This window comes from Actinia tenebrosa, unplaced genomic scaffold, assembly GCF_029948245.1.
Source record: "Actinia tenebrosa isolate PJP-AT-01 unplaced genomic scaffold, QUT_ActTen_1.0 PGA_scaffold1__47_contigs__length_23844297, whole genome shotgun sequence".
Lineage (NCBI taxonomy): Eukaryota > Metazoa > Cnidaria > Anthozoa > Actiniaria > Actiniidae > Actinia > Actinia tenebrosa.
The window spans coordinates 13917812-13937197 of NW_028292578.1; the positions used below are offsets into that span (position 1 = coordinate 13917812).

General features: G+C 35.5%; 2 protein-coding genes across 3 annotated transcripts in view; one reads left to right on the plus strand and one right to left on the minus strand.

Moving 5' to 3' along the window:
• The first annotated feature begins 10 nt into the window (after positions 1-10).
• LOC116289989 (acyl-CoA dehydrogenase family member 11) lies at positions 11-9866 on the plus strand. Of its 2 annotated transcripts, none has more exons than XM_089033016.1 (15): positions 11-662; positions 1157-1389; positions 1748-1847; positions 2439-2559; positions 3426-3568; positions 4139-4213; positions 4292-4366; positions 4874-4968; positions 5886-5985; positions 7122-7262; positions 7835-7927; positions 8095-8172; positions 8445-8634; positions 8882-8948; positions 9486-9866. In XM_089033016.1, exons 1-15 carry the CDS (start codon positions 390-392, stop codon positions 9604-9606), a joined length of 1905 nt encoding a protein of 634 aa, XP_088889142.1. In that variant the 5' UTR covers positions 11-389; the 3' UTR covers positions 9607-9866. The 2 variants fall into 2 exon arrangements, with proteins under 2 accessions (XP_088889142.1, XP_088889141.1); XM_089033015.1 differs by lacking the exon at positions 4874-4968 and adding an exon at positions 5021-5118.
• An 8890-nt stretch (positions 9867-18756) lies between these two features.
• The window catches only part of LOC116294019 (uncharacterized), a 119569-nt gene continuing 118939 nt past the window's right edge, over positions 18757-19386 (minus strand). Inside the window, 1 exon segment of the mRNA XM_089032471.1 lies at positions 18757-19039. The gene's annotated coding sequence lies outside the window, so the exon portion shown is untranslated.

Sequence of the window (19386 nt, forward strand, 5' to 3'; positions counted from 1 at the left end):
CGACTCTCCTTCAACCAGCCATGTTTTGCCAGGTCTGTTGTGTATGGATGGGAAAAGACTTCAAATTTTGTCCGAAGTTAAAACTTCCAGTATATAAAAAGCAGAAGTGTATTTACCGTCTTGTGTAAAAAGCGTTTTTTAGCATAGCCTGGGTTACCTGTGGTGTAAAAGAACAAAAACACCAAACACGTGACCAAAATACAAGGACACTGAGAAAATAGTGACAAAGCGCTCAAAAAGTCGAATTTACAGCAAGAACATCGTTCTTTCTAGCATGAAAACGAGCTCAATTCTTTGTTGGAGGATTCCTTATGTACCTATGAGGTATTGAACTACGAAATAGAAAGGGGAAAGACACAAAAAAGGCGAAAACATTGAGTCAAAAAGACATGAAAATGTTGACCTCAAAATTGTTAGACAAGCCTTTTAGATTATTAAAATTTGCAAATGTACAGTATTTTATACGAGGAATTCGTCTGAGTTCGAGTGCCATATCAATGAAAGAAAAATCAAAAACAGATCAAGCAGAAAATATGGATGTTCCTTTGCCGTTTTCTGGTTCTCGTCGTGGTTGTTTTTTTCAAGATCCTCCTGAGCTGGACAATCAGTTTACAAGGGACCCTCACCTAAGATCATGTGTCAAGAGAATTCTACCCAAACAGGTTGGTGGGTCACAAGTCTAGAGAGTTTGGGTGGATGCAGTAGTTGATTTGCCTGGGAAAGCAAACAAATGGAACTTGGAAGGTGGACAGGACGGAAAAGATATAGAAAAGATAAAAAAGGGAATGGAAGAGAAGAGAATTGGAGGGAAGAAAGGAGAGGGAAAGATGAGATAAGATAAATAGACCCTTCTCAAAAGTATTGTGGATGTGAGGCTAATATGAAAATACATAAGAAATCACACTTTTCCTCAATGGAATTTGTGACATATCTTTTGTATTTCCATGTTAGCCTTGCATTTAAGACAATTCTAAGAAGGGTCCATTAGTGAGAAGAAAAGGAATAAATGGCAAAAGAACAGAGGCAAGAAGATAATAAAGGAATGAAAGATTAGTTAAAGTATAATTTATTTATGGAAATTCAATCCAGGATGTAGTTTACCTACTTCTTGCCAATCATTTAATCTATTGATTAATTGGTATAATATATGTTCCAGGTGCTAGAAGAGATCTTACCAGATCTGGAACAGTTTGGCAAAAGAGTTAGTACTGATATACAATCTATGGGCATGGATTGTGAGTCAAGACCTCCAACACTTGAACACTTTGATGGCTGGGGCCATCGTATTGACAGGATTAATACATGCGAAGGATGGAAGCAGCTGCATGATGTATCAGCTGAAGAGGGTCTTGTAGCAATTGGATATGAGAGGAAATATGAACAGTGGAGGTATACATTCTTGTAGAAATAGAATATCACTTACTGTAGTCAAAAGTCATCCATGCTTTTTTAATAGAAGTTGACTGAAATGTCCTCTTATACTATACTGTAGGTATGGAAGGCATTTTGTGTTGTTCCAGAAAATATCCAATACATTAACTCCTTCATTGGAGATTGGGATTTCCAATAGATGGGGAGGGTCTGAGGAGGATATATTGTGTACTTCCAGAAAATATCCATACCTTCCCCATGGAGGGAGGCTTGAATTTCCAAGGGGTAGAAAGTTCCGAGGAAGGTATACTGTTACTGTAGTATTGTACCACAAAATATCTATACTTTCCCCTGATGAATATTGTTCAATCCTTAGTCGTATCTACCAAACTATCAAGCTCTATCTTTTCTCTTCATCATCTGGGCTGTATTCATGTCCCCTGGCAATGACAGATGGTGCAGCCAAGACCCTAGAGGTATACTCTTTCTAATATTATATCAATACAGTAGTTTTCTTATGACTGTAGGTGTATGACAAGCTTGTGGCATGAATGAGGTCATGACTCAGCAAGAAACACCAGCATACACCAGATCAATCACATTTTGCGATAATTATATAATACTATAATAATTATCCTCTCCATCCAATGAAATATAGTCAACTCTGGCCTTGTGGACAGCCCAATATTATGGACACCTCGCTATTGCAGACAAGATCAAAATTTCTCAGAAATTCTGACAAAGAAATAACCATAATTAATTTTTGCTATTGCAGACGCTAGCTAGCTATCATGTACACACCAAGTGATGGTCCCAAGGGTGTCTGCTTTAAAGAGAGTCATGCCAAGGTCACAACACTGCCCAAGTATGCCAGACCAATCACATTGTACAAGAAAAATATCAGCCAATTAAATTCTAGAGAACATTGCGGTCATGGCAAGGCACAATAAGGCACCAAAGCTTTCACAGTCATGAAAACTGCATTGGTCTAATAACTTACATGGAAGTAAATAATGATTGATCTCTGACCATGTCTTCTTGAACGTGCAGTATTTTAATTTTTTCAGATATGCAATCCAAGTGGAGAGATGTTCAAACAAGCTTTCAACAGACTTACGAGTAGGAATCCCAGTCAGTTTTGGACCTCAGGACAATGGATGACTGAAAGACAAGGGGGATCTGATGTTGGTCAGTACTAAATTGTGTATCCTAAAATAATCTTTATTCTTTGCTTGTATTGCAAGAGTATAGCCTATGGATAGACAGTGCATCAAACTCAACATTTTTTTATTTAACCATATTTTTTCCTCATTGTTCTCTCTAAAAAGTAGGGAGCTCATCCTAGGAGATTACAATTCATCTAGGCGAATTACAATAAATCTAGCCTTGCATATTTTTTAAATATTCAGCAATTCAGAAAAAGGTTGAAGGTTTTGTTTGTTTCATGTTATATACCAAGCCTGAAATGCACCATGGACAATTTGAATACCATCAGCAAATTAAGGTTCACAATGATATGGAGTTTTCCAGAATTTTGTCTGTACGTTTTTACAGCAAAATTTCTTCTGTGCTGACATTATTTATGTATGAATGTAATACATTTAGCTTTAGCACTGAAACAGCAACATACACAGATTGAGTATTGGTGTGAAAAAAGACAAGCACTGTTAATGAGCAGAACACTACTACCGAGTCTGTGCATCATGCTGCTTCCAATTATATAGGTACCGTAGTGTGAACCAGGCCTAAAGCAACATGCAACATCAAGCATGCAATACTGTATGCAGCAAAACTCTCACCAACATTTAATTTAAAATAGCTATATAATAATTATAATTTAATACTTATATTAGATCTATTGATATATACTAGATCTATTGATATATACTAGATCTATTGATATATACTAGATCTATTGATATATACTAGATCTATTGATATATACTAGATCTATTGATATATACTAGATCTATTGATATATATACTAGATCTATTGATATATACTAGATCTATTGATATATATACTAGATCTATGTATTTATTCATTTCCAAAGCAAATGGAACGGAGACAATAGCCATCCCACAGTCAGATGGCACTTACACCCTACATGGCTATAAATGGTTTAGTTCTGCAACTGATGCTGATATAACACTGACATTAGCAAGAATACAACAACCTGATGGATCTACAATACCTGTATGTGTGATGACTAATTAATGTACTTTATTTATGCTGATTATACTGAATATGCTGATTATAACACTGTTATTTTACAGCACTCATGTACTGCCAGATACAGTAACACCCATTATATACAAGCCTCAATACATTAGGGGAAATCTAGTCTCCCGGTTCAACGAACAAGCTATCCCAATTTTGAGTTTGAGAGAGAACACTACTGTGATAGTCTTCGGTTGGTTATGTCTCGATTTATTTGTTTATCTTGACTCTATACTACATGTATTGAACAGTACGCGAACTGATATATATCTGGCGTACATGTGTATATATATATACGATTACAATCATGTGATTAACTATAACGTAACTAGTTAAACAAAGATGCATTGTCACACAATATCATATAATGTTACAACTACTGTACTAACAATTCACTCTTCTAAGCTGCACCACTGATAACAGCGCTTTATTCAGCCCATAAAGTCCTTCACTGATCATAATGTAAAGCCCATTAAGTCAATATATGCGCTATATAAGAACTCATTATCAATATTATTAATACATTCCGTGTCATTGTTTTATCAGGGTTCTAAAGGTCTAACAATGTTTTATCTTGAAACAAGAGATTCTGATGGACATCTCAACAACATTGAAGTACAGGTATAGCTCATTGTTTTGACATTACAGTGTGTCATCTGAATGGCATTATGAATCAATTTGTTTTCTTTTTTTGTAAAGAGATTAAAAAACAAACTTGGAACAAGACAGCTGCCTACTGCTGAGCTTCTCTTGGATGGCACAGTAGCTCACAAGGTAAAGACAGTAATTCTGTAATATATATACTTTATATGCTTGTTTACCTACTGTTATAATAGATGCTAGAGTGTGTTATGCACATGCATCACACTTTATTCTGATGGTTACATTTAAGTTCATATTGGGCTACCTGTGATATTGATAGTTATCAGTAAGTGTTGGGCTACCTGTGGTATTGATAGTTATCAGTAAGTGTTGGGCTACCTGTGGTATTAATAGTTATCAGTAAGTGTTGGGCTACCTGTGGTATTGATAGTTATCAGTAAGTGTTGGGCTACCTGTCGCATTGATAGTTATCAGTAAGTGTTGGGCTACCTGTGGTATTAATAGTTGTCAGTAAGTGTTGGGCTACCTGTGGTATTATTAGCTAGTTATCAGCAAGTGTTGGGCTACCTGTGGCAAGATGGCAATATCTAAGTACTGGGCTACCTGTGCCCCCAACACTGTTATTATTATGGCAATACCTAACTTCTCTTTGGTCATATCTTAATAATTAATTAACAGATAACTGATGAAGGACGTGGTGTTGCCGGCATTGCTAACATGTTGACAGTTACCCGCATTCATAATAGTATTTCTGCCATTAGTGCAATGAGAAGGTAATAAACAAACAAATACTGTATAAAACTCTTTTTTCATTCAATACTATAGATTGCAGCTGAAGGGCAAGGAGTTTCTGTCATTGCTTCTAATATGTTGACAGTCAGTCGTATTCATACTAGTATCATGGCTGTCAGTGCTATGAGAAGGTATATCCTATAACATACTTTTGACTTAATTTTTGTGTGAACAATGTGCTACCAACACAACAATAGTGTGTGCATGCAAAAACAGTTAAACTATGTTCCTGTTGCTTGTTTTTGATTGACATCCTGACATCCGTTGTTGATTTTTTATGCTGCCTAAAAATTCTGATGTCTTCTTCATGCTTGACTGTAACAGCTGTAAAATTTAATCTTTAGAAATTTAATTCGAACTATTTCTAAACTACCCATAATATTTTTGTTTGCCAAACCATAGAATGATGACTAATCAAATATAATATCCAATTCACCTTTTCGGCACTAGCCGTCACAGGGTATAAATTGTTTTAGATTGTGTTACGGTCACCAAAAAGTTCGGACATTGTTCTAGAATTTCCGTACAAATGTATTGACTTTAAATGAACTATTTACTTGGTTAATGTTTAGTTAGTTCTCTAAATACAAGTAAATAATCAATTTTCTAGCTTGATTGAAGTTTTTCGTATTGCTGTTTAGAGAGCTAACTAAAGAAATCTACCTATATTTTCTCTTTAAACTCAGTGAATTTCTATGGGAATCTGAGAACAATGTCCGAACTTTTTGGTGACCATAACACAATCCAAGCTAGCGCAGAAAAGGTGAATTAGAACTATTTAAGGAGAATATTGCTGTATTACTTGAAGTTAGATAGACACAACACCTTATGGTTCTAACTAAAGTATGGATATTTTCTGAAACTGCACATTTTAAGATTGTGATTGATATTTACACAGGATTCTTAGCCTTGCACAAGACTACTGCCTCAAACGTTCTGTGTTTGGTAAACTACTTGTTCAACATGAACTACATATGCAGACACTGGCAAGACTTGAGGTAGGTGTCTTCATTCTTTCTTATCAGAACCAGTTATTGCCTTGTTTTTTTGATAGATAACATTAAGGAGGCCAGGGGACGTGTGAGAATGCTAAAATCTGCAATTCTGCAAATCTTCAGGAGAAAAAAAAACCACCAAAAACCCAAAATCTGAAAGGAAATTGATAAAATACAAAATATTAAAAGTACTACTTGATGTATCCACGAAACCAATAAACAGGATGTTATGTATCTCAGAAACCACATGTAAAATTGCCCAAATCTGCAAATCCATTTCCTTGCTTGAATTCAACTCTAACGTGAATTTTCTTGGTCAAATTCACTGCAATTTCAATTTTTTTTAGTAGGAAATGAAATTTTGCTCCTAGAGACATTGGATAAGCATTAATGCATGATACATGTATTTGCATCTAATATCAGGGCTGTCAACCCCCGAGATATTCAAATCTGGAGAATTGATAGGGAATTAAGGGACATGACGTCACAGCGCATCAAAAAGCGCGCGAAAAGACGTCTTTCGCTTTGTAACATTTGATGTGATTGGTTTATTTCTGACCAATCAGATTATCGCTTATATTACAATGGCCTGCTTGCAAGAACAGTTTATTTGGAACGTTTTGATTTTGTTAGCGATGTAAAATAACACAAACAACATGAAATAATTGGAATTTTATGGTTGTGAAAGTCTAGTCTCACAAGACAAGAAATGGTCAGCTTCGGGGATTATCTGGGAGATTTGACACTCTAATCTGGAGACCGGGAGATACGGTCCAAAATCTGGAGACTCTCGGTTTATCCGGGAGAGTTGACAGCCCTGTAATATATCAACAACAACAACAACAACAGCTTTATTCGTACATGAATACAATCAGTTTACAATATTATAGTTTAAAATTAAGTTAAATTATAATGTACTAGGTAATCTTAAATGAAATACATCAATCTAAGTCAGATTACCTATGTATGGGCTTTACAAAGACTCATGTAAATGGCCATATAGTTTGGCTACTTACTAACTTTAATTTTTAGAATACAGAAAAAAGTGAGAAATGTATTATCAGTGCAGGTTTCCACTCTGTACCTGTTAGAATGAGAATGTTACACAAGAAATGATTAACTTTGAGTTATTGTATTAGGTGGAGGTGAGAGGTGCAGTTCTGCTTGTCATGGAGGTGAGCCGTCTTCTTGGTTTGGAAGATTGTAAAATGGCAAATGAAAAAGAACTACATTTGCTTCGACTTTTGACTCCCATCACCAAGTTATACACTGCAAAACAGGTAGGTTGTTGTACTGCTCTATCCCCTTGGCATGAGCTGCTAATGCGCTGCCTCTCACCAATGCAGCCCGAGTTGGAGTCCTGCCAATCTCGATGTCGTATGTGAGTAGAGTTGTTTGTTGGTCCTGTGCTTCAAGGGTTTTTCTCCGCGTCCTCCGGTTTTCCTCCCTCCTCAAAAATCAACTTCTAAATTCTATTTCGATCTTTGGGCTTTCACCTAGTTTGGAGCCTAGCTCTGTTGTGATTGTCCCACTCTGTGATACAACAGAGAAAAGCTTTGTAGATTTTTTTTATCTGCTTGGTTGGATCTGTAGTGTTGGGATCCCTGTGTAAGGAACATATTATGGGATGTGGAGTGAGAGCTGTGTGGGTGTGTTTGAGTCAAGTTGAGTGTGAGAATAAAGCTTAAATGCACTGTTAACTTGTTGTTTACTTGCTAGAAACTGTACAGGACCCCTGCAATCCTGTTCAAAAATCTGTAGTGTGGTTCCTTATACAATGCGTACCCCTCCATATATGTTTATCTCTTTCTTTTTCCCCAGTTTTCCATTTCCATTTATTTAATCTTTTTAGGCAATGATGGTGACATCAGAAGGTCTTGAGAGTTTTGGCGGTCAGGGGTACATAGAAGACACAGGACTACCTGGTATAATGAGAGATGCTCAGGTACGATACATGTAATATCAGGGGTGGGGTGGAGTGTGGTCAGGGGTACATAGAAGATTATGTATAAGTGCATGCATTGGGGATTGGCAAATCCACATGAATTTTGAATTACTTTGAAAAAAACTCACTCTGTTATATATTAATGTTGTGGTTCTACTATGAAATAGGTTCTGCCTATCTGGGAAGGGACGACTAATGTTCTCTCACTGGATGTCCTCCGATCTATCAACAAGACCCAAGGACAGGTAAGGCAACCAGACATATGCTTATATTTCAATAATTGAATAATTCGATTGAATTCAAGTGATTTTAAGGAGAGACTATTATTTTGGTAATAGTTGCATTGGAGAGTCACAGATTTATCAGTGAAAACTGTTATGTGTCACCATCCTTAAATAATGTTGATTGATTGATTGATTGATTGATTGATTGATTGTTATCCTGACTTTCAGAGGTCAGACAGTACCCAGGTAATCAAACATGAAATAATAAAACCTATTATTGTGCCTTCATCCAGGTCCTGAAGGCACTCCATTCATCAGTGCATTCAAAGCTGTCTCTAGCAAAAGACAAGCCTGCTTTACAATTGGCACATGATGCCATTCACTCAGCTATTGATAGTTTAATGTCACCTAAATATGTTGAAACCCTAACAAGACCAGTAATAGCTCGTGACTTGGCTTATTCCTTGGCCAGAATATACATAGGTACGTATCTCTTCAAGTTGAAGATAAAGTGTTTCCAACCTTAATACAACAAGAGGTTTTCTGTAAGGTTAGGCTTGGTTCAACTGTGAAGTTATTATAATCATTTGTGCCAAGTGTCTCCCACTCGGAGTGGATAGAGGATCATGGGCACATCTAAACCACCACGGTTAGAAATCAGTGACCAGAAGCAAAGCTATTGCTTAATATGCACAATATTGCATGTCTGAAGATGTTTATACGTATCCAGGTGCATTACTTATCGAGCATGCATGTTGGGAAGAAGCAAATGAAACCGACATAGAAGCTGCAAAAAGGTAAATGACATATTACAACACATTGTTAATGATCCTTTGACACAGACTATAAGGAAGAAAGCAGTGTCATGCAATAACAATTTTCTGCCTTCTACAACCCAAATAACTTCCCATTACAGTGCAAGGTGCCAAAATATGACCACATTTAATGCATGGGCATACTTCTATGCCTGGGTTCTGTAGGTTAAACTGACACATTTCAATGCAAAGCTGGTTGCTTTTATCAAATTTAGAGTGCAAATGAATATTCGATTATGAAGGACTCACAAGTGACAATGGCCACTCGTTACTTGAACTCGCAAGTGAATGGTACTTTACTTGCAGCCTGCACTATAAGGCGTGTAAATGCTCATTTGACAGGAAAAAACCAGTGCATAGAAGTATGTGATTCATACATTAAATGTGGTCATACTTTTACGCATTGCCCTGTAATGGTTCTGGCTCTTTTTGCGAAACATATTTTGTAAATATATTTCCTTACTTCTCATGACACCTCTGCTTTAGTTTAGACTTTGATTTGGCTTTCTTTGTTTCCAGATGGTGTTTACAAGATATGACACCAGTTATAACCAACCTCAACCAGAACCTATATGACAATACAAGTACCTCTCTAGATATTGCCTTAGTCATGGATAGACAGGCACCTACTACACCTTAGCAAAGTAGTGGGCAAATGTTCAAAACCCCTGCGCACAATAACATAATTGTATCATCAATGATCAAATCCCTTTAGGCAACTCAGTCTTCATGTTGTCACTTTCAAGAAGCAAAATTCGTTAAAAAAAGGAAAAATAAAGGAATCTTCCGAAAAGCAAGATCAAGGTCTGTAAGGAAATTAAGCTGGTGCATCCTTCATAAATAATACTCTTTTCAAAAAAATGTAAAAGTGGAAATATTTAATCAAATCCAACATCGAGACATAGCCTATGCTTTTTGGCTGAAAATAGTGAAAACAATCATTTTGCATATGATCGCAAGATTTTATCGCTACCGACACGATATGGAGGTATCGGTATTACTAACCCGTGTATTGACGCAAAGTATGAATTCTCATCGTCAGTCAAAGTAAGTGCCCCACTTGTGGAGAAGATTATCTCCCAGTCTCACGAGTTGCCAGATGAAATTGAAGTGAAAACAGCAAAGCAGAAATGTCACACTGAGAAAGAAAAAGCATCCAAAGATGCGTTTGAAAGCCTGAAGGAAAGTCTACCAAAGATTACAGCCAGATCCTTGGACTTAGCCGCAGAGAAAGGAGCATCAACCTGGTTAACTGTAATTCCTCTTAAGGAAATGGGATTCGACTTGAACAAGAGAGAATTTAGAGACGCTTTACGTCTCCGTTATAATTGGTCTTTCAGAGACATTCCATCAAAGTGTGTATGTGGTGAAGATTTCTCGGTCGATCACGCAATGATATGTAAACGTGGTGGATTCGTAATTCAACGTCACAACGAATTACGCAATCTGGAGGCTGAGCTTCTTAGCACAGTATGCAACGACGTAGAGATTGAGCCCTTGTTACAATCAATCTCAGATGAGAAACTAAGCAAAGGAGCAAACAAAGCTGCAGACGCAAGACTTGACATCCATGCACGAGGTTTCTGGGAGAAGCAACGTTCTGCCTTTTTTGACGTAAGGGTTTGTCACCCAAATGCAGATACGTACAAAGATCTAGATCTACCCAAAATCTACAAGCTACATGAAAATGACAAGAAGCGGAAATACACCGAAAGAGTGAACGAAATCGAACATGGAACATTTACTCCCCTTGTCTTTTGTACAACAGGAGGTATGAGTAAAGAATGCAAAACATATCACAGCAGGCTTGCTGAACTGATAGCCTGAAAGAAAGGGGAAGAGTACCACAAAACAATGGCATGGATTAGGGCCAAGACTTGTTTCTCTCTGTTAAGATCTGCACTTGTATGTCTATGAGGCTCAAGGACTATAAAAAGAACTTATAATGATATAAACAACATAGACTTAGACATTCAGGTTGCTGAAAGCGCCATTTTATAAATTTAGATTTTTAGCTTATTAACGTAGATTTTTAGATAAAGATACATAGTTATATATTTAATATATATTTCAATTTTCCTTATTAGTCAGTTTTTCATCTTATAATTCCTTCTTCTTTGTAAGTATTATATATTAACATATTCATATTTAAATAATGGACAAATTCTATTCGTTTTTTACAATCTTGAAAAAATGTATAAATATTTAAAATTTATTAATTATTGATTAGAGATTATTGTTATTATTAATTATTGATTAAAGACTATATATCCAATCATTTTGCATATATCCCTCGTAAATAATGCATAATTTTAAAAAAGGTGTGAAAATGGGTCAAAATCGGTGAAAACCATGGGCTATAACCCATGCTTTTTGTCTAGAAATGACCAAAAATGACCTTTTTTGCATCCCTCATAAATAATGCATAATTTTAAAAAAGGTGTAAAAATGGGCCAAAATTGAGCAAAACTATGGCCTATAGCCCATGCTTTTTGGTTGAAAATGGCCAGAAATGACCTATTTTGCATCCCTCATAAATAATGCATAATTTTAAAAAAGGTGTGAAAATGGGTCAAAATCGGTGAAAACCATGGGCTATAACCCATGCTTTTTGTCTAGAAATGGCCAAAAATGACCTCTTTTTCATCCCTAATAAATAATGCATAATTTTAGAAAAGGTGTGAAAATGAGCCAAAATCGAGCAAAACGATGGCCTATAGCCCATGCTTTTTGGTTGAAAATGGCCAAAAATGACCTCTTTTTCATCCCTCATAAATAATGCATAATTTAAAAAAAGGTGTAAAAATGGGTCAAAATCGGTGAAAACCATGGGCTATAACCCATGCTTTTTGTCTAGAAATGGCCAAAAATGACCTCTTTTTCATCCCTAATAAACAATGCATAATTTTAGAAAAGGTGTGAAAATAGGCCAAAATCGAGCAAAACGATGGCCTATAGCCCATGCTTTTTGGTTGAAAATGGCCAAAAATGACCTCTTTTTCATCCCTAATAAATAATGCATAATTTTTATAGCCCATGCTTTTTGTCTTAAAATGGCCAAAAATGACCTATTTTGCATCCCTCATAAATAATGGATAATTATAGAAAAGGTGTGAAAATGGGCCAAAATCGAGCAAAACCATGGCTATAGCCCATGCTTTTTGGTTCAAAATGGCCAAAAATGACCTATTTTCCATCGCTCATAAATAATGCATAATTTTAGAAAAGGTGTGAAAATGAGCTAAAGTCGAGGAAAACCATGGCCTATATCCCATGCTTTTTGGTTGAAAATGACCTATTTTGCATCCCTCATAAATAATGTATAATTTTTGAAAAGGTGTGAAAATGAGCCAAAATCGAGCAAAACCATGGGCTATAGCCCATGCTTTTTGGCTCAAAATGGCCAAAAATGACCTATTTTGCATCGCTCATAAATAATGCATAATTTTGGAAAAGGTGTGAAAATGAGCTAAAATCGAGGAAAACCATGGCCTATACCCATGCTTTTTGGTTGAAAATGAGCTATTTTGCATCTCTCATAAATAATGCATAATTTTAGAAAAGGTGTGAAAATGGGCCAAAATCGAGCAAAACCATGGGCTATAGCCCATGCTTTTTGGCTCAGAATGGCCAAAAATGACCTATTTTGCATCCCTCATAAATAATGTATAATTTTAGAAAAGGTGTGAAAATGAGCCAAAATCGAGCAAAACGATGGCCTATAGCCCATGCTTTTTGGTTGAAAATGGCCAAAAATGACCTATTTTGAATCCCTCATAAATAATGCATAATTTTAGAAAAGGTGTGGAAATGGGCCAAAATCGATCAAAACCATGGGCTATAGCCCATGCTTTTTGGCTCAAAATGGCCAAAAATGACCTATTTTGCATCGCTCATAAATAATGCATAATTTTAGAAAAGGTGTAAAAATGAGCCAAAATCGAGGAAAACCATGGCCTATATCCCATGCTTTTTAGTTGAAAATGAGCTATTTTGCATATCTCATAAATAATGCATAATTTTAGAAAAGGTATGAAAATGGGCCAAAATCGAGCAAAACCATGGGCTATAGGCCATGCTTTTTACCAAAAAATTGCCAAAAATGACCTATTTTGCATCCCTCATAAATAATGCATAATTTTAAAAAAGGTGTGAAAATCGGTGAAAATTGGTGAAAACCATGGGCTATAGCACATGCTTTTTAGCTCAAAATGGCCAAAAATGACCTATTTTGCATCCCTAATAAATCATGCATAATTTTTGAAAAGGTGTGAAAATGAGCCAAAATCGAGCAAAACCATGGGCTATAGCCCATGCTTTTTAGCTCAAAATGGCCAAAAATGACCTATTTTGCATTGCTCATAAATAATGCATAATTTTAGAAAAGGTGTGAAAATGAGCTAAAATCGAGGGAAACCATGGCCTATATCCCATGCTTTTTGGTTGAAAATGACCTATTTTGCATCCCTCATAAATAATGCATAATTTTAGAAAAGGTGTGAAAATGAGCTAATGTCGAGGAAAACCATGGCCTATATCCCATGCTTTTTTGTTGAAAATGACCTATTTTGCATCCCTCATAAATAATGCATAATTTTAGAAAAGGTAGGAAAATGGGCCAAAATCGAGCAAAACCATGGGCTATAGCCAATGCTTTTTGTCCGAAAATGGCCAAAAATGACCTATTTTTCATCCCTCATAAATAATGCATAACTTTAGAAAAGGTGTGAAAATGGTCCAAAATCGAGGAAAACCATGGGCTATAGCCCATGCTTTTTGGCTCAGAATGGCCAAAAATGACCTATTTTTAATCCCTCATAAATAATGTATAATTTTAGAAAAGGTGTGAAAATGAGCCAAAATCGAGCAAAACGATGGCCTATAGCCCATGCTTTTTGGTTGAAAATGGCCAAAAATGACCTATTTTTCATCCCTCATAAATAATGCATAATTTTAGAAAAGGTGTGAAAATGGGCCAAAATCGAGCAAAACCATGGGCTATAGCCCATGCTTTTTGGCTCAGAATGGCCAAAAATCACCTATTTTGAATCCCTCATAAATAATGTATAATTTTAGAAAAGGTGTGAAAATGAGCCAAAATCGAGCAAAACGATGGCCTATAGCCCATGCTTTTTGGTTGAAATTGGCCAAAAATGACCTATTTTGAATCCCTCATAAATAATGCATAATTTTAGAAAAGGTGTCGAAATGAGCCAAAATCGAGCAAAACGATGGCCTATAGCCCATGCTTTTTGATTGAAAATGGCCAAAAATGTACTATTTTTCATCCCTTCATTAATAATGCATAATTTTAGAAAAGGTGTGAAAATAGGCCAAAATCGAGCAAAACCATGGGCTATAGCCCATGCTTTTTGGCTCAGAATGGCCAAAAATGACCTATTTTGAATCCCTCATAAATAATGCATAATTTTAGAAAAGGTGTGAAAATGAGCTAAAATCGAGGAAAACCATGGCTTATATCCCATGCTTTTTGGTTGAAAATGACCTATTTTGCATCCCTCATAAATAATGCATAATTTTAGAAAAGGTGTGAAAATGAGCTAAAATCGAGGAAAACCATGGCTTATATCCCATGCTTTTTGGTTGAACATGACCTATTTTGCATCCCTCATAAATAATGCATAATTTTAAAAAAGGTGTGAAAATGAGCTAATGTCGAGCAAAACTATTGCCTATATCCCATGCTTTTTGGTTGAAAATGACCTATTTGGCATCCCTCATAAATAATGCATAATTTTAGAAAAGGTAGGAAAATGGGCCAAAATCGAGCAAAACCATGGGCTATAGCCCATGCTTTTTGTCCGAAAATGGCCAAAAATGACCTATTTTTCATCCCTCTTAAATAATGCATAATTTTAGAAAAGGTGTGAAAATGGGCCAAAATCGAGCGAAACCATGGCTATAGGCAATGCTTTTTGGTTAAAAATGGCCAAAAATGACCTATTTTGCATCCCTCATAAATAATGCATAGTTTTAAAAAAGGTGTGAAAATGGGTCAATATCGGTGAAAACCATGGGCTATAGCCCATGCTTTTTGTCTAAAAATGGCCAAAAATGACCTATTTGCATCCCTCATAAATAATGCATATATTTAAAAAAGGTGTGAAAATAGGTCAAAATCAATGAAAACCATGGGCTATAGCCCATGCTTTTTGTCTAAAAATGGCCAAAAATCACCTAATTTGCATCCTTCATAAATCATGCATAATTTTTCAAAAGGTGTGAAAATGAGCCAAAATCGAGCAAAACCATGGGCTATAGCCCATGCTTTTTGTCCGAAAATGGCCAAAAATGACCTATTTTGCATTGCTCATAAATAATGCATAATTTTAAAAAAGGTGTGAAAATGAGCTAAAATCGAGGAAAACCATGGCCTTATCCCATGCTTTTTGGTTGAAAATGACCTATTTTCCATCCCTCATAAATAATGCATAATTTTAGAAAAGGTGTGAAAATGAGCTAATGTCGAGGAAAACTATGGCCTATATCCCATGCTTTTTTGTTGAAAATGAACTATTTTGCATCCCTCATAAATAATGCATAATTTTAGAAAAGGTAGGAAAATGGGCCAAAATCGAGCAAAACCATGGGCTATAGCCCATGCTTTTTGTCCGAAAATGGCCAAAAATGACCTATTTTTCATTCCTCATAAATAATGCATAATTTTAGAAAAGGTGTGAAAATGGTCCAAAATCGATCAAAACCATGGGCTATAGCCCATATCTTTTTGGCTCAGAATGGCCAGAAATGACCTATTTTTCATTCCTCATAAATCATGCATAATTTTAGAAAAGGTGTGAAAATGGGCCAAAATCGAGCAAAACTATGGCCTATAGCCCATGCTTTTTGTCTAAAAATGGCCAAAAATGACCTATTTTGCATCCCTCTTAAATAATGCATAATTTTAAAAAAGGTGTGAAAATGGGTCAAAATCGGTGAAAACCATGGGCCATAGCCCATGCTTTTTGTCTAAAAATAGCCAAAGATGACCTATTTTTCATCCCTCATAAATAATGCATAATTTTAGAAAAGGTGTGAAAATGGGCCAAAATCGAGCAAAACTATGGCCTATAGCCCATGCTTTTTGGTTGAAAATGGCCAGAAATGACCTATTTTGCATCCCTCTTAAAAAATGCACAATTTTAAAAAAGGTGTGAAAATGGGTGAATATCGGTGAAAACCATGGCCTATAGCCCATGCTTTTTGTCTAAAAATGGCCAAAAATGACCTATTTTGCATCCCTCATAAATAATGCATAATTTAAAAAAAGGTGTGAAAATGGGTCAAAATCGGTGAAAACCATGGGCTATAGCCCATGCTTTTTGTCTAAAAATAGCCAAAAATGAGCTTTTTTTCATCCATCATAAATAATGCATAATTTTAGAAAAGGTGTGAAAATGGGCCAAAATCGAGGAAAACTATGGCGTATAGCCCATGCTTTTTGGTTGAAAATGGCCAGAAATGACCTATTTTTCATTCCTCATAAATCATGCATAATTTTAGAAAAGGTGTGAAAATGGGCCAAAATCGAGCAAAACTATGGGCTATAGCCCATGCTTTTTGTCTAAAAATCGCCAAAAATGAACTATTTTTCATCCTTCATAAATAATGCACAATTTTAAAAAAGGTGTGAAAATGGGTCAAAATCGGTGAAAACCATGGGCTATAGCCCATGCTTTTTGTCTAAAAATAGCCAAAAATGACCTATTTTTCATCCCTCATAAATAATGCATAATTTTAGAAAAGGTGTGAAAATGGGCCAAAATCGGTGAAAACGATGGCCTATAGCCCATGCTTTTTGTCTAAAAATGGTCAAAAATGACCTATTTTTCATCCCTCATAAATAATGCATAATTTTAGAAAAGGTGTGAAAATGGGCCAAAATCGAGCTAAACTATGGCCTATAGCCCATGCTTTTTGGTTGAAAATGGCCAGAAATGACCTATTTTGCATCCCTCTTAAATAATGCATAATTTTAAAAAAGGTGTGAAAATGGGTCAATATCGGTGAAAACCATGGCCTATAGCCCATTCTTTTTGTCTAAAAATGGCCAAAAATGACCTATTTTGCATCCCTCGTAAATAATGCATAATTTAAAAAAAGGTGTGAAAATGGGTCAATATCGGTGAAAACCATGGGCTATAGCCCATGCTTTTTGTCTAAAAATAGCCAAAAATGAGCTATTTTTCATCCCTCATAAATAATGCATAATTTTAGAAAAGGTGTGAAAATGGGCCAAAATCGGTGAAAACCATGGCCTATAGCCCATGCTTTTTGTCTAAAAATGGTCAAAAATGACCTATTTTTCGTCCCTCATAAATAATGCATAATTTTAGAAAAGGTGTGAAAATGGGCCAAAATCGAGCAAAACTATGGCCTATAGCCCAATCTTTTTGTCTAAAAATGGCCAAAAATGACCTATTTTGCATCCCTCATAAATAATGCATAATTTTAGAAAAGGTGTGGAAATGGGCCAAAATCGAGCAAAACCATGGGCTAAAGCTAAAGCCCATGGTTTTTGTCTAAAAATGACCTATTTTGCATCCCTCATACATAATGCATAATTTTAAAAAAGGTGTGAAAATGGGTCAAAATCGGTGAAAACCATGGGCTATAGCCTATGCTTTTTGCCTGAAAATGGCCAAAAATGAGCTATTTTGTATCCCTCATAAATAATGCATAATTTTAGAAAAGGTGTGAAAATGGGCCAAAATCAAGCAAAACTATGGCCTATAGCCCATGCTTTTTGGTTGAAAATGGCCAAAAATGACCTATTTTTCATCCCTCATAAATAATGCATAATTTTAGAAAAGGTGTGGAAATGGGCCAAAATCGAGCAAAACCATGGGCTAAAGCTAAAGCCCATGGTTTTTGTCTAAAAATGGCCAAAAATGACCTATTTTGCATCCCTCATAAATAATGCATAATTTAAAAAAAGGTGTGAAAATGGGCCAAAATCGGTGAAAACCATGGGCTATAGCCCATGCTTTTTGTTTGAAAATGGCCAAAAATGAGCTATTTTGTATCCCTCATAAATAATGCATAATTCTTGAAAAGGTGTGAAAATGGGCCAAAATCGATGAAAACCACGGGCTGAAAATAGCCAAAAAGTTTTTGTAGGAAAAGATGCTTAGTGCACACAGAACTTACTAGAGAAGTAAGGGTTAATTTTCGAGAACGGCTGCAATAAGCCATATACATCCCGAGGGCCGCAGTCCCGAGGGATGTATAGGCTTATTGCCGACGTTCGAGGTAATTAAGTATTCTATTTATCAATTGAGGTTTTCTATCAAATAAATATCATTATAAATGCGAACGGCCTATATATAGCTATTAACCGGGTTAATAATTATATATTGACCTCGCATTTATAATAAGGGTTATATCAAGAATAAAGCCTTGTGAATAACGAAGAAAGCCGTGTCAATTGAGAAATGAAGAAGACACTGAGAGGACAGAGAAAAAGAACAACACACAAGGGACCCACCTTTACATAACGTATAGATATATATGTGATTATATATTATAGATATATATGTGATTTGAGGGTATGTATATGAATATGAACCAAGAATGGTCCATAGTTCCTGGTTTTGAAAATACCAGAATTGATAGAATGTGCGGTGTTAGCCCTGAATCCAGGAGTTGCTTGTTTTGTTATTCTAAATTCTGCTTTTGATTTCTATTTCAAAAGTGGGGCTATGCCCACACATTATAGAAATGTTGGTATTTGTAAGAGTCGTGAATGGGGCAAGCAAAAGTAGAATGATTTTGGACAGTGTCTTTATTGAATTTGCATGCAATTACTAGTACAGGCTAATCTAGAAGTATATAATAGCTGAATCACCTCTGTAACGAGATTAATTTACTAACTCTCTGATAGAGAGAATTCATACAAGTCGTAGACTTATTGAGTTGAAGATTACAAATTGTCTTGAGTAATCATATTTGTTAATATTTTATTATTTAGTTTTCCTACATTGACTATGCGTGTTTTATGCTTTTTATATCTTTAGCTTGGTTTTGAATATTCAGGTTCAACTTTCCTTTTCCTGAAAGTTTGAATAGATTGTGGTTAGTATCAGTATGTTTATGTATTCGGCAAGGTACATTTAATCCATAGTAGTAATCAATAGAAATAAAAATAAAAACAACAAAACGAATAAACAAATATTATTTTAATAACAACAATGGGAGTGTGAACTCTTAATTTCTGTCACTTTGATGGACTTGATATTTATTTATGTACGAAATGCCTTCATTTCATGCAAATTGATATAGTCGGTTAATAAATATGTTATTTCATTAAATAGTTCGTTTTATTATATAATTACCAATGAGATATCTATTTTTCTCTATTTCGAAAAATTGATATCTTCACACGTGAAAATAACATGTT